The following is a 12,152-nucleotide window of genomic DNA, read 5'->3' on the forward strand; positions in this document are numbered from 1 at the left end:
TGCTGTATGACACTTATCTCCATGCCTACGCACCCATGTAGCTTGGAAAATATCACCTGTAATGCACTCTTGTTGCCAGAGCTGTGGTTGTCTGATGATGATCTCATTTTGTTTGATTGGGTTCTAAGTAATGTTGCTTCCTCTGGAATTGTCTTTTCTCAATAGTCCAATTTTCAAACTAAATGAACTCTCCTAATTGTCTAGCTTTTCTAAAAGCATATATTTGGTATAAAATATAAAATGCTGACTAATTTTCTATGTCTTTGTGAATATCTGTCACACCTCAATGTTTTTGCCTATTGAGGCTACTGGAGAGAAGATTACTTCATTCTCCTGGCAGAACTGTTTAAACACTATAGTTCTGGTAAAAATATTTTTGGGGATACGGTTCAATCTGTTTCATTTTCTTAATGACACTTGAAGACTACCCAGACCATAGTCTTATACATGCAGAACTCTACCCACTAGTGGAATAAGTTGTGTATTTGGGGAGAGGTCAAAAAGGGGCATAGCAATTTGAGGGGGGTTACAATGATATTTTAGTTCCAATACGATTTAACAAGTAGCCTAAGCTAGAAAAATGGGAAGATATTTTTAGAACATTCTAACTACCTTGTTGGCATTTTTGATTTTTGGTGGCATTTTATTTTAAATTAAATTAAATTTCTTAAAGGGGAGAGGGGAATCCCATAACTCCCAAAGAAAATGTATAAGTGTAATTTAGGATTGCACAAAATGTTCCAGATTGGATCAATACAGTTTCATTACTCTTCATTCCCTTACATGAACAACTCTTCTTTGTGGAAGACTGAGGAGTGCCAAGGGTCCTACTAAATTTCAGCTACTGCAATAACCCCTAAGAGATGAGAACTCATTTTAAGATGAGGATTAGGCAAAGGCCAGCTTGGTACATAGATTTGTGTTTCTGTTTAAATTTCGTTTGGCACTGTCAGCACTTTCTGGTCAAATTGTGTTTAAATCAAATTAAATTAAGCTTAAAAGTACTGCTTTAATTTGTTTTGATGAGAAGTGTGGGCTGAACTTCACCATCCAACTTCAAAAGCAGATGTTGAGAAGTAAATAAAATGGAAAAGGAGACGAAAGGACAGAAAAACAAAAGGTGAAAGACAAAAAAAAACCCAGAGAAATGAAACAAAAGATATTACTACAGAAATGAAAAAAAGCAGTAGCTGAAGGTAGAATGAAACACAGAAACACCAGGAGAAGGTACGTTAAAGGAGGAAAAGCAGAAAAAAATAATCAGGGCCAAATCTACCTGTCAGAGATGACAGCACCATTTCAAGCACCCAGAAATTGCTAAACTATCATGGGGAAGAATTAATTTCAATATATGTGCAAAAAGTAACCTACTAACCAACCCCCTTCTAATACACCCCAGGATGCCATTGGCCTTCCTGGCCACAAGGGCACAGTGCTGGCTCATGGTCATCCTGCTGTCCACCAGGACCCCCACGTCCCTTTCCCCTACACATCCCTCCCCACCTCCACCCTGCCCTGGCCTTACTGCCCACCCCGGCGTGCCCCGTCCCCTCCGGCCTCCTGAGCGTCTCCCCCACGGCTCCCGCCGCCGTTACCGGCCTCTTCGGCTCACGGGCGCGTCGCCGTTGCCATGGAGACAAGCGGCGGCCGCGGGGCACCATGGGAACTGTAGTCTCAGCCGGCGCGGAGGTCCCGCGACCGGGCCTGTGCAGCCCCCCTCACCCCTTTCCTTGGCCTCGCACACTGCAGAGGTGTCTGCGTGTAAATGTTAGCCCTCTTATTTCTGTGCCCCACTGGCGTCTCGGTGGGAATTCGGCAACGTGGTACGAAGGCTGCGGGTCCTCTTGAGCAATGGGCCGCAGGCCTCGAAGCCTCGTGGTGGCTCTGGTGGGGCCTGGGGTTGTGTTGCCTCACGTAGTGTGGTGTGGTGGGGGTCCCGAGGGCATAGGAGCCAAACCCAACCAGCTCCAAACTCGTGGTGTGGGGTTACACGAGACATTTTTATACTGAAAACAGGGAAAAAATCCTAAAAAATGCAAGCAGCTGGAGGAATACCTCAAGGCTGGACTTTGCCCTTGTGGCCTTCTTGGCCACAAGGGCCTCTCAGTTCAAGAAGGACAGAAAACTGCTGGAAGGAGTCCAGTGCTGGGCAACAAAGATAAGCAAGGGAGTGGAGCATCTCCCTTATGAGGAAAGGCTGAGGGAGCTGGGTCTCTTTAGCTTAGAGAAGAGGAGACTGGGTGGTGACCTTATTAATGTTTACAAATATATAAAGGGTGAGTGTCACAAGGATGGAGACAACCAATGGCAGGACAGGGCGTAATGGGTTCAAATTAGAACACAAGAGGTTCCACTTAAATCTGAGAAGAAAATTTTTCACAGTGAGGGTGACTGGAACAGGCTGCTCAGGGAGGTTGTGGAGTCTCCTACTCTGGAGACATTCAAAAGCCGCCTGGATGCCTTCCTGTGTGACCTCATCTAGGTGTTCCTGCTCCACAAGGGGGATTGGATTAGATGATCTTTTGAGGTCCCTTCCAATCCCTATTCTGTGATTCTGCGATAAAGTCCTCACCGGCCAAGCCCCAGGTGGGCAGAAGCTTTGGGCTGCATCCTGATTTTTCCCTGTGTAGCTTAGCGGGCATTTCAGGTGTGAAGTAGAACAGGAAAGAGTGTTAACTGGCAATTTTGTCCCAGTCCTGACTCTGGACATTTGATGGTGCAAATATTTACCACTTTGAGTATTATTACTATCACTTTGAAGCCAGTGACCACTGTATTCTTTGTTTGCACTTATTCAGAGCACAAGTAACCAAATAAATTAATTTGGAAAGCGTATGTATGAAATGGCCAATCATTTCTGTTGATTCTACCTGGCTATACTTACGTACAAAATCTCCTGAGAAACAAGCACGTATAATAATTTCCGGCAATAATTGATGTTTTTGCACAGAGGTAGGGGTTTTTTTTGTTTGTTTTACAGGAAAATACTCTGAAAATACCCGATTCTAACAGGCTTTTCTTTTTGCTAGATCTCCTATTGCCTCTTAAGAGAAAAAAGAAACGACAGATGGTGAACCACAGTAAATGGTGCAAACCATCCATACTGTTATTTTTAGTTTTCAGTTAAGTTTTTCAGGATCCCTGTTCCATACATGGAATACTGCATTTCCAGCTGCCTGTAATGGTTTGCAAAGACAAAAAAAACCCTTACTTTCAAGAGCGTCTTTACTATTGTGCATTCAGTCCCACCTAATAAATCCTGGAAATAAAGTATTATGTTCCATTTTAAGTATTTTCAGGATCAGATGCTGCTATATTCAGTCTTAACATTTTAAATGTGTGTAAACACTTTCTAAAACCTAGGCCAGTTCCACCTCTGACACAGGGTCAGCTTTACTGAGCTCAGTGGCATGTTGCTCACTTACAGCAGAAAACAAACTTGGCCCTTAAAATCTAAAAGTAATCTGTTATCATGTAACATTCTTAAAATATCTCTCAGGCTCAGAGACCTCCTTAGGCAAATACGTGCAGGCAGCCACCAAGTTATGTCTGGGGTAGAAGGTGGCAACCAGATGGTGAAAGAGCATCCTGGGCAATGCTGTAAAATGGGATATTTTTTACCAAATATTTTGGACCTCCTCTTAAACCATGTGCCCTGGCAATTTTCACTGGTGATGCAGAAAGAAGGAGAAAATACAACAATAAGTTCTGGCTACACAGAATCAGCTGAATCACCCTCCTCAATATGCACTGACACATATTTATTTCAGAGACAACCCTGAGCCCTGTCGTGTGGATGATGATCTGAATTCTTTGAAGCTGAGAGCGTTCACAACCGAGACTTATTTCAATATGGTCTCTGCTATAATTACTTCTGCATCGATACTCCCCTTGCCTTCCCCTGCTTCCTTCCCCATTTATCATGTAAAATTTCCAGGTACAACTCTAAAGCCACCTTGTTGTGCCCAGGGAAAGGGCACGAGCCCTTACATGCAGGAGGCAGCTGTGCCAGTGCCCATGCAACCTTAAACATATCCTGACAGCTTTGTGATCGCCCCCGGCACTAAGTTTCCTGCTCCCTCTCCCTTGTCCCTTCTCACTTGTCCCTTCCCCCTCTCCCAAATATTTCTCCAGCCCTGTCTCATTGGTGCGCTACTCTCCTTTGCCTTTTTCGGACTGTTACCCTGTCAATCTAATGCAATAAGGCCAGGGGCAGGTGCAAAGCCCTTGCTATGGCTCCTCTTACCAACCAATCCTCTACTGGCCCCTCGTCCCAAAATACCAAAGAGCCAATGGAGTGGGAAAACCCAGGACCCCAGGGAGAGGCCAAAGCTGCTGGATTGCTGGGGGGGTGGTCCGGGAGGACATTCATTTAGGACTGGGGTTAGCCCAGGAGCTGCAGAGCGCTTGCATTCCTCTTGGGACTGTGGTGACTTGTGGATAGCAGGCGTGCTCTGCTGATTCATTTTCATCACTGTTAACATGGTGATCAAAGTCTTTGTAGCCACATCTTCGGGGTCTACAGCGGTAGGTGTCTCATTTAACATAACTCCTCTCTCTTGCTGGGATCAGGTTGGTAAATTAGCCTAGAAAATCCCAGGACAACCTGAGTTTGCATGCAGAAAAAAAGCCAAAATCCATTGGATTTCTTCTGATCTGCACTGCACACCTTATTCTTGAAAGCTGCTCAAGATGTAGAGAATTCCTATTAGTGCAGGCTTGCTTGCATGTGAGGTTTTACTACAGGTATAACATTTACATATAAATGATCTGTCATTTAATAGATTTGCTTCTGTTTGAAAAAGTACATGGAATATATATTCACTGAAGAAGGAAAATGTGGATATTGTATATGCACAAAAGCTAAGGTAGATTGTTTGCAGTAGAAATTTATGTATTTGTTTTTAATAGAGACTTTAGGACACTGCTCCTGCAAAAGGGGAACTGTGTCTAAGAAACAGCCTGGAGACAAAGTAAGTTGAATAAAGCTATGCAGAAAAAAATTTCTTCCCTACCCCCCACCCTTTCCCTAGGTTTTTGCTGGTGTTTGTTTTGTTTAGTTTTTCCCTGGTTTTGTTTTGTTTTGGGGGTTTTGTGTGTGTGCTATGTGTCTCTTGAAATTCTATACTGATGTTTTTAGTATTGAGATCTACTGCTGTAGCTGTCAGCACAGTCTATCAGATGAAGGGAAGGGCATGTGAATAGTAGGGAGGCTGGAAGTCCGAGGGAGGTGGGAACGGGGAAGGGACTGTTTCCTTTTATATCCAATTCCCAGATGAGCTCAGATTGCAGTTTTCCTTTGGCAGCCACACACTCTCAGTGACATGGCTAAACAAACTGGCTGTGGTTTGCACATAGCTGTAATGACATCTCTCTCTGACACCAGCTCTGTGTCTTCGAGAAGCTTTCAGAATTGAAAAGGTCCAGAAAATACCCACTGTTCATGGGACCATCATCTCTAGAAAATGAACGGGGGGCTCACTCACTGAAATTCAAATTGCAATACAGCTGAGGATGTTTGCAGTTCTCTCATCACCTTTTCTTGCCAGCCTATTGCTAAGCAGACACTCTAAATGTACTATTGACATTTTAGGATTGCTTTTTTTTTTTTTTTTTTTTTTTTGTAATATGAAACCTTAGATGCAAAGGGAAAAATGAAGAGGGTGTTGGAAACTGCAAATTTGGTAATTTGTAATCTAGCAGTTACTGCTCAAGTAGCTTTATAAATTGCCCTACACAGTGCATTGGCAGTCTTTTTGCTCCTGTTTGTTCTCCTGTTTTGGTCTCCTTTGGCTGGCCAGAGAAGAGTCGTCTCTACCTCCTTTGCCACTCATCCATTTTCTGGCAAAAATGGTGACCGTGACCGAAATCCCAGTGCAGATGTGTGTGGGGCGTGTGTGTTGGGGCCACCATCATCTCTTGTGCCGCGGGCATGAGCTGCTGCCACTCCAGATACAGGGGCTGTAGTTCAGCGAGGCAGTCGTATGAGTGCTTTGGTTAGATGCTGACATTCAGAGATCACTTACGCAATTAAAACTAAGCATATCAGCTATTTAGCACCAGCCGAACCAAGATCTTTGCTGTACGCATTCCATGTGTCTCCTCCCAGGCAACAACTCTCACTGCTTTCCCCTTGGGCTGCAGTGGAGGGATGTGGATGCTGCACTGAACATGGGGCAACATTCAGCTTTACCCAGCCATTTTTGGCTGTTAAGCATTGCTACTGAGGTTTATTACCACTAAGAGTCATAGCTAATGGCAGTGAATTGTAATAGGTTTTAACCTTGTTAATGTCAGTCTCCACTGTATGTTAGCAGTCTACGAAAGCTGTTAGTCAGATCCCAGATGTACACGGGAAGGAAGGGTATGGCATCTTTACATGGCAATATGCCTCTGTATTTCCTCCTTTCTGGTGTGTTGAGTCTATGTATAGCTGTAGCAATCTCAGAAGGCAGCATGTGTTCAGATTACTGATATGTAATTACAATGCCAAGTAAACACAATGTTCGGCCGGAGTAGTTTTCTACATTTACTGATTAAAATGGATGGAAGCTATCCTTTCAATGAACCTTTAATGAGTTTTTGTATATATAGAATAAAACTCACTCATGCAAGGAGCCAGCACAAAGCCCAATATTTCACTAAAATCTTATTAAAAACAAATTTTATATCAGCCTTGTACAGCTTTTCCTGAGAAGAATGAATTTAATCCCTAAAGAGCTTAAATTGGAAGTCTAAATTGTCCCAATAGCAGTGGTGCTCTATTCACTGTGGCTGTTCTCCATCAAATGCATGTTGTTCATTTTGAATTTCAAAATAAGATGGAGCCAGCCTTCGCTGGTGTAAAGAATGAAAAATGTTTCTATTCTATGTACTGCACAGTCACCCTACTAATTGCAGCTGTTTATCATGTTAATAAATACTTTTTAAAAAGTGAATGCAGTGAACCCAGTAACATTCTGGTTAATGCTTGAGTGATATAATTCACTGTGGCTCTAGGTCAAATCTTCAGTCTGTATTTTTCCCCTTCAGTGATTCAGAAATTTATTTTAAATAACTTCAGCTTTGTTATCTTTCTGCTCCAAACTTAGCTGATATTGAACTAGTCATTAAGGCAAGCAGAAGCGGGTACATTTATATCACTAAAAAGTACTAAATGCTTGGCTTGAAAGAAGCAGTAAAAAAATAATTTTGTTATTAGCCACAGAGGTGTTTAGAAATGGTTCTAAGGTACCATGAGTTATGGGAGAAAGGGGGTTCATGTCTTACACTGAGAAAGGCTTCTGGAGTCTTTCTTACTGCTGCTGATCCTTTTATTCCCATTTTTTTTAAGCGACATTTTATGAACTTTCCCACCTTCAAATCTATAGGACTAAGAAGGACAATGCAGAACATTTCAGTTATATTCTCTAAAAAAAAGAGTAGAAGTTTGTCATCCCTGACTCTGAATCTAGCCATATATAAACTCAAGCTCAAATTACAATCAATTTCAAGCCAAATCAGAGGTTAAATATGTGATAAATAATTATCAGAAATAGGTTGTTTGTGCGGTGTTAGAACCAGGAGCTGCAGCAACTCCGCCTACCAACATTAATGTTCCTCTTGCTGTGAGTTGTTCACTATGTACTGTTTGCTTCTGCCATAGGCAGCTGATCAACACAAATGCTCTGGGTTATGAGGTTTAGATAATAGTATTTAATTCTGCATCAGGTAAAACTAATAGTATCTCTAGCAAGATAATATTTATTTTAAACAGTTTTTTCTTATTTTAACAGACTAGAAGCTAGGGATGGTGGAACCTAAGCTTTGTGGAAAGGGAAAATGACATTGATGAAAATATATTCTGCTCACCACTGCTTTCCAGGGAATATATTCCCAAGTAATCAGAATTTTTCCTGTATCATCAGACAAGTGAAAGCACAAACAAGCTCCTGCAATCTCATCCATTCTGGGAAAACCTTTGCATGTCCTCTGGGTTGTTACGTCCTTGAAGATTTCCCTTTCTGAGTGCTGTTTGCTGGAGAGATTTTTTGGTTGCCCGGCTACCTGCTGCCAGCCACAGCAGGGGCTTGCTTTATGGTTCCATACTTAGCGTGTGTCCCAATGTTTTGCTCTGCCTCAACTCTAGTAATTATAAGCCTGAAAACATAGTACTTCTGCATAGCTTATTGCTGTTATCAGAGTTATCCTTATATAGGCATAATTCCATGTAGCTTTTTCGTTTTCCTCAGCATTTGTCTTTCACACAACCCTCTTCTGATTTTTGCTTTCAGTCCTGGTGTTGTCTGAGCCTTCTGTTTATTATGAAACCCAGCCTGAAGAAAAATTGTTTATCGGGGTTTAATTCTAAAATTTATAGCTACAAACATAAGCGAGGGAGCGCAGAATCTGTAGCTCAGTTTCCTTTATCTCCTCAGAGCCACTATCTGTCTGGGGCAAGAGCTATTCCAGGAGCCATATCTACTCCAGTGCCTGTGTCCAAAGCGACAAGCTGACGCTGAAATTGCAGCTGACAGCACTTGAGTACACTGGCTTTCAGAGCATGTGCTGAAACTCTTAGTACCGGCTCCTGCAGATTTTATAAACCATTTATATTAATATTATCCTACCACTTCCTCCAGTGAAGTCCCTCAGACAATCCTTTCTGCCACCTGAATGTGTTCTGCAAATGACTGTGCAGCTAAATAGCCGTTAAGAAAATGTCCTTTGTTTAAAAAGTGAAAATAAATACATAAATAAGCACCTTTGAGGTCTGTCAGCTGTATGGCTTTTTAATGCTTTGGATTAGTGTTTCCATTCGAAGTGATGTACTTTTTTAATCTCACCATAAACCTCTGTTGTTATCATAAAAATGTGCAGCATTTTGTGTTTGTTATTTTTTATAAGCAACCATAGCTGCATAGATAGATGCTTCCTTATTTAAATAAGAAAAATAAATTTTATTCTTAATCACAAAAATTCATTCTTCCAATATAGTAGGCTATCACTCTACTTCATCTTTTCAAGTTTATTAGATTATAGAAATATGTAATTCAGGAATTATTTCCTGTCTCGTTTTCTGTCTCAGACTGATTTACACTAGCTCGGTGTCACTTTTAAATCAGTTGTTCAGATGCCTGACTTGTGGAAGACATGGTTTCAAATCATATGATGGCTTGTATATAAAAATTACCTTGATACATCATTCTGGCTACTGTCTATCTAGGACGCGATGTAGACACTGCATGGAGTAGCACAACTGGGAGAAGAAGAGAGTCATATCTGGAACGTGTTTGTGCTAGAGAGTAACTTAGTTCTCTGTGACCAAAGAGCAGTTTTATAGGATTTGTACAGATCAGTCCAAACAGCGCTTGCTTCAAATGCTACAGTACTTGTAAGGCTAAAGTTTGGCCTTGCAGCTCTTAGACAAGTCAGCCACGTACAAAACAGCAACATTCTTTATGTGTTGATTAGGAGAAGCATTCCTTTAGCAGAGAACTACAGTGGGTAGTACATCTTCAGAGTAAAGGGATAGGTTGTAAGCTTGATGCCTGCATCCTAGGTCCATGCAGAACTGGCATCAAAGTGAATAAGGGCCATACTTGAATTTTAGGTGGCGCAGAAGCTGTGTATAGCGTGCTTTATTTGTATGTAGTATGTTCTTTGTGGTCCAACTGGAACATCATTCTGTAATGTGGGGAATATTCAAGCACAGGAGTTAAGCTGTACTGGGTTTCCACTGAGCTTTCACTTATTTAATTATGGTTGCATTAAAGAACAGGGACAGAGAGAAACATGGGGCTCACAGAAAGCTAAATATTGTATGTAATGAGTAGGAAAAATGAGACTGTTACATGTTGAGGAGACTACGTACATTCTCAGACCTCCATTGACTTTACACAGGATTGGCTTAGGTATCTATACACCACACCCACAGATCCAGGAACCGTAGGAGGCTTTCTGCTGAGCTTTGTTTCTTAGATGAAGGTATCTGCTTCCAGGGAGGAAAGAAAGAGGCTGGGAGGTGGGTGGGGGGAAGTAATGGCAGAGCTCTGGGTGCTGAGAAGCAGTGCTGAATCCCAGCTTCAAAGAGTTTAGGGGCTACTAGAGTAGTGGATCCAACCTGACATACTTGCATTAGTTCTGCTTGTAATAGCAACTGGTTTTAGAAAACAGCTTTCTTTTTAAAGAAGGAATTTTGTTTTTCCTCTTTGCTAACCAGATCAAAAAGAAGCAGCAAGAAGTAGTGGGCTTTTTAGAGGCCAACAAGATTGACTTCCAGCAAATGGACATAGCAGGTGATGAAGACAACAGGAAATGGATGAGAGAGAACGTCCCGGGTGAAAAAAAGCCTCAAAATGGAATTCCCCTCCCTCCACAGATCTTCAATGAGGAGCGGTACTGTGGGGTAAGGAGCTGTTTGGAAATTCAAATATCTTCAGAGAGTCTTCTTTCACAGAAAGTGACTTTTTTCCATTAGTAGGAAGTGTTCAACTCCTTAAAACACTTTGAGATTCACTTTGAAAGAACAATTCTTACAAAACATTTCTTTAGGCACAGAAAAGCAATAAACCAAAAGATTATTCCATTTTAAGAGAAAAAATATACATAGAGGGAAAACTGGCTAGAGAAACTCTGCCGAACAGACCGTATGGATTTTCCCCTGCAGACCCAGAGCCTGTGGAGGACACAGAGCTCACTGCAAGGTGTGGAGTTTGCTGCCTGTGAGGAGCTCAGTGTTTTCCTCTCACAGTCTCCTACCTTCTGCTGTGTAGCTCACTCACAAGTGGTCCTGCTGCTGGCTCTGTGCCTGCGCATTCACTTCAGCTCCTGGAGACCAAAGGTAGTGCTGTCTGGGTGAATATGGCTTCTTCACACCAAATCTCAGGGTAGCCATATGTGAACCATGAGGGATTACTCGAGGGAGTCCAGCAGCAGGCTACAAAGATGATTATGGGTCTAGAGCATCTTTCTTATGAGGAAAGACTGAGAGAGCTGGGTCTGTTCAGCCTGGAGAAGGCTGAGAGGGGATCTTATCAGTGCTTACAAATACCTCAAGAATGGGTGTCAAGAGGATGGGTCCAGGCTCCTTTCAGTGGTGCCCAGTGATAGGATGAGGAGCAGCAGGCACAGACTGAAGCACAGGAGGTTCCATCTGAATATGAGGAAAAACTTATTTACTTTGAGAGTGCCAGAGCACTGGAACAAGCTGCCCAGGGAGGTTGTGGAGTCTCCTCTGGAGACATTTAAAACCCTCCTGGACACATTCCTGTGTGATCTGCTCTGGGTGAACCTGCTTTAGCAGGTAGGGTGGACTAGATGCTCTCCAGACATCCCTTCCAACCCCAACCATTTTGTGATTCTTTGACTCATCTGGGCTGCTAGGAAGTCAAGTAGATGTCTAAGGCACCAGGGGTTGTGAACAGGAATCTTTTCTATTATACTGTACAAAAAAATAGGAGTTATAGTTGACTGGAATAGTTCTGCTATGTGGTTTGAATTATTGAAATTATATTGCTTACGCAATAAATATCCAACTCTTTATAAAAGAAATTGTAACACTCATCAGATGCTTTTATATTTTCATATATGCTTGTAACAGGTTATTTCTCTTCAGAGAGTTTGTTCAAATCAGTGACAGATAATACTGTACCAGCATGAATATTAGGATTGTGAATCAAAAGAGATATCTGAGACAATTTTTCTCTCATGGTCTGGATGGAAATACATAGTCTGGAAAGTACTCTGATATGATTGCTGAGATGAACTTGCAAAGTACTCTGAAACGCAGATCACATAGTGAGCCCAGTTTTAAGTTACTCCACAAATCCAGTGTGAACTACTGCAAATGTTGTTTTGAGAGAGAAGGGATTTACATGCCACTAAGTTTTCAGAATTAACTTCAGTACTCTCAGAGCAAAAGTTGCTCGTATGAATAATGCGGTGCAATTGTTTACGCATTTTCTCATAGGAATCTTAAAAGAGAACTTGATAAGTTAGAGTTCATGTGCATTTCAACATCCAGTCTGCACCAATAAAACATATAATTCGATATATTTTACTCTGGATTTTGTTGCAACCAATGTTGCAATAAATATTTCTGATATTCCCTGGAGAGGTTATGTAGTGAATTAAAGAGTAATTGCCTTAAAAATTGTTGCAGCTGATCAGCC

General features: G+C 41.8%; 1 protein-coding gene across 3 annotated transcripts in view; it reads left to right on the plus strand.

The window, feature by feature from the left end:
• Nucleotides 1-4,364: 4,364 nt before the first annotated feature.
• Nucleotides 4,365-12,152, plus strand: part of SH3BGR (SH3 domain binding glutamate rich protein) — a 28,426-nt gene continuing 20,638 nt past the window's right edge. The window contains exons 1-3 of one of the 3 annotated variants that reach the window (XM_071811205.1): nucleotides 4,369-4,527; nucleotides 4,912-4,973; nucleotides 10,202-10,387. In XM_071811205.1, coding sequence (XP_071667306.1) covers nucleotides 10,265-10,387 — 123 coding nt within the window. In that variant the 5' untranslated portion in view covers nucleotides 4,369-4,527; nucleotides 4,912-4,973; nucleotides 10,202-10,264. Of the gene's footprint in view, nucleotides 4,528-4,911; nucleotides 4,974-10,201; nucleotides 10,388-12,152 lie in introns of all 3 variants that reach the window. The other 2 variants (XM_071811203.1, XM_065861899.2) reach the window with 2 other exon arrangements.

Source organism: Patagioenas fasciata, chromosome 1 (assembly GCF_037038585.1).
Source record: "Patagioenas fasciata isolate bPatFas1 chromosome 1, bPatFas1.hap1, whole genome shotgun sequence".
Classification (NCBI taxonomy): Eukaryota; Metazoa; Chordata; class Aves; order Columbiformes; family Columbidae; genus Patagioenas; species Patagioenas fasciata.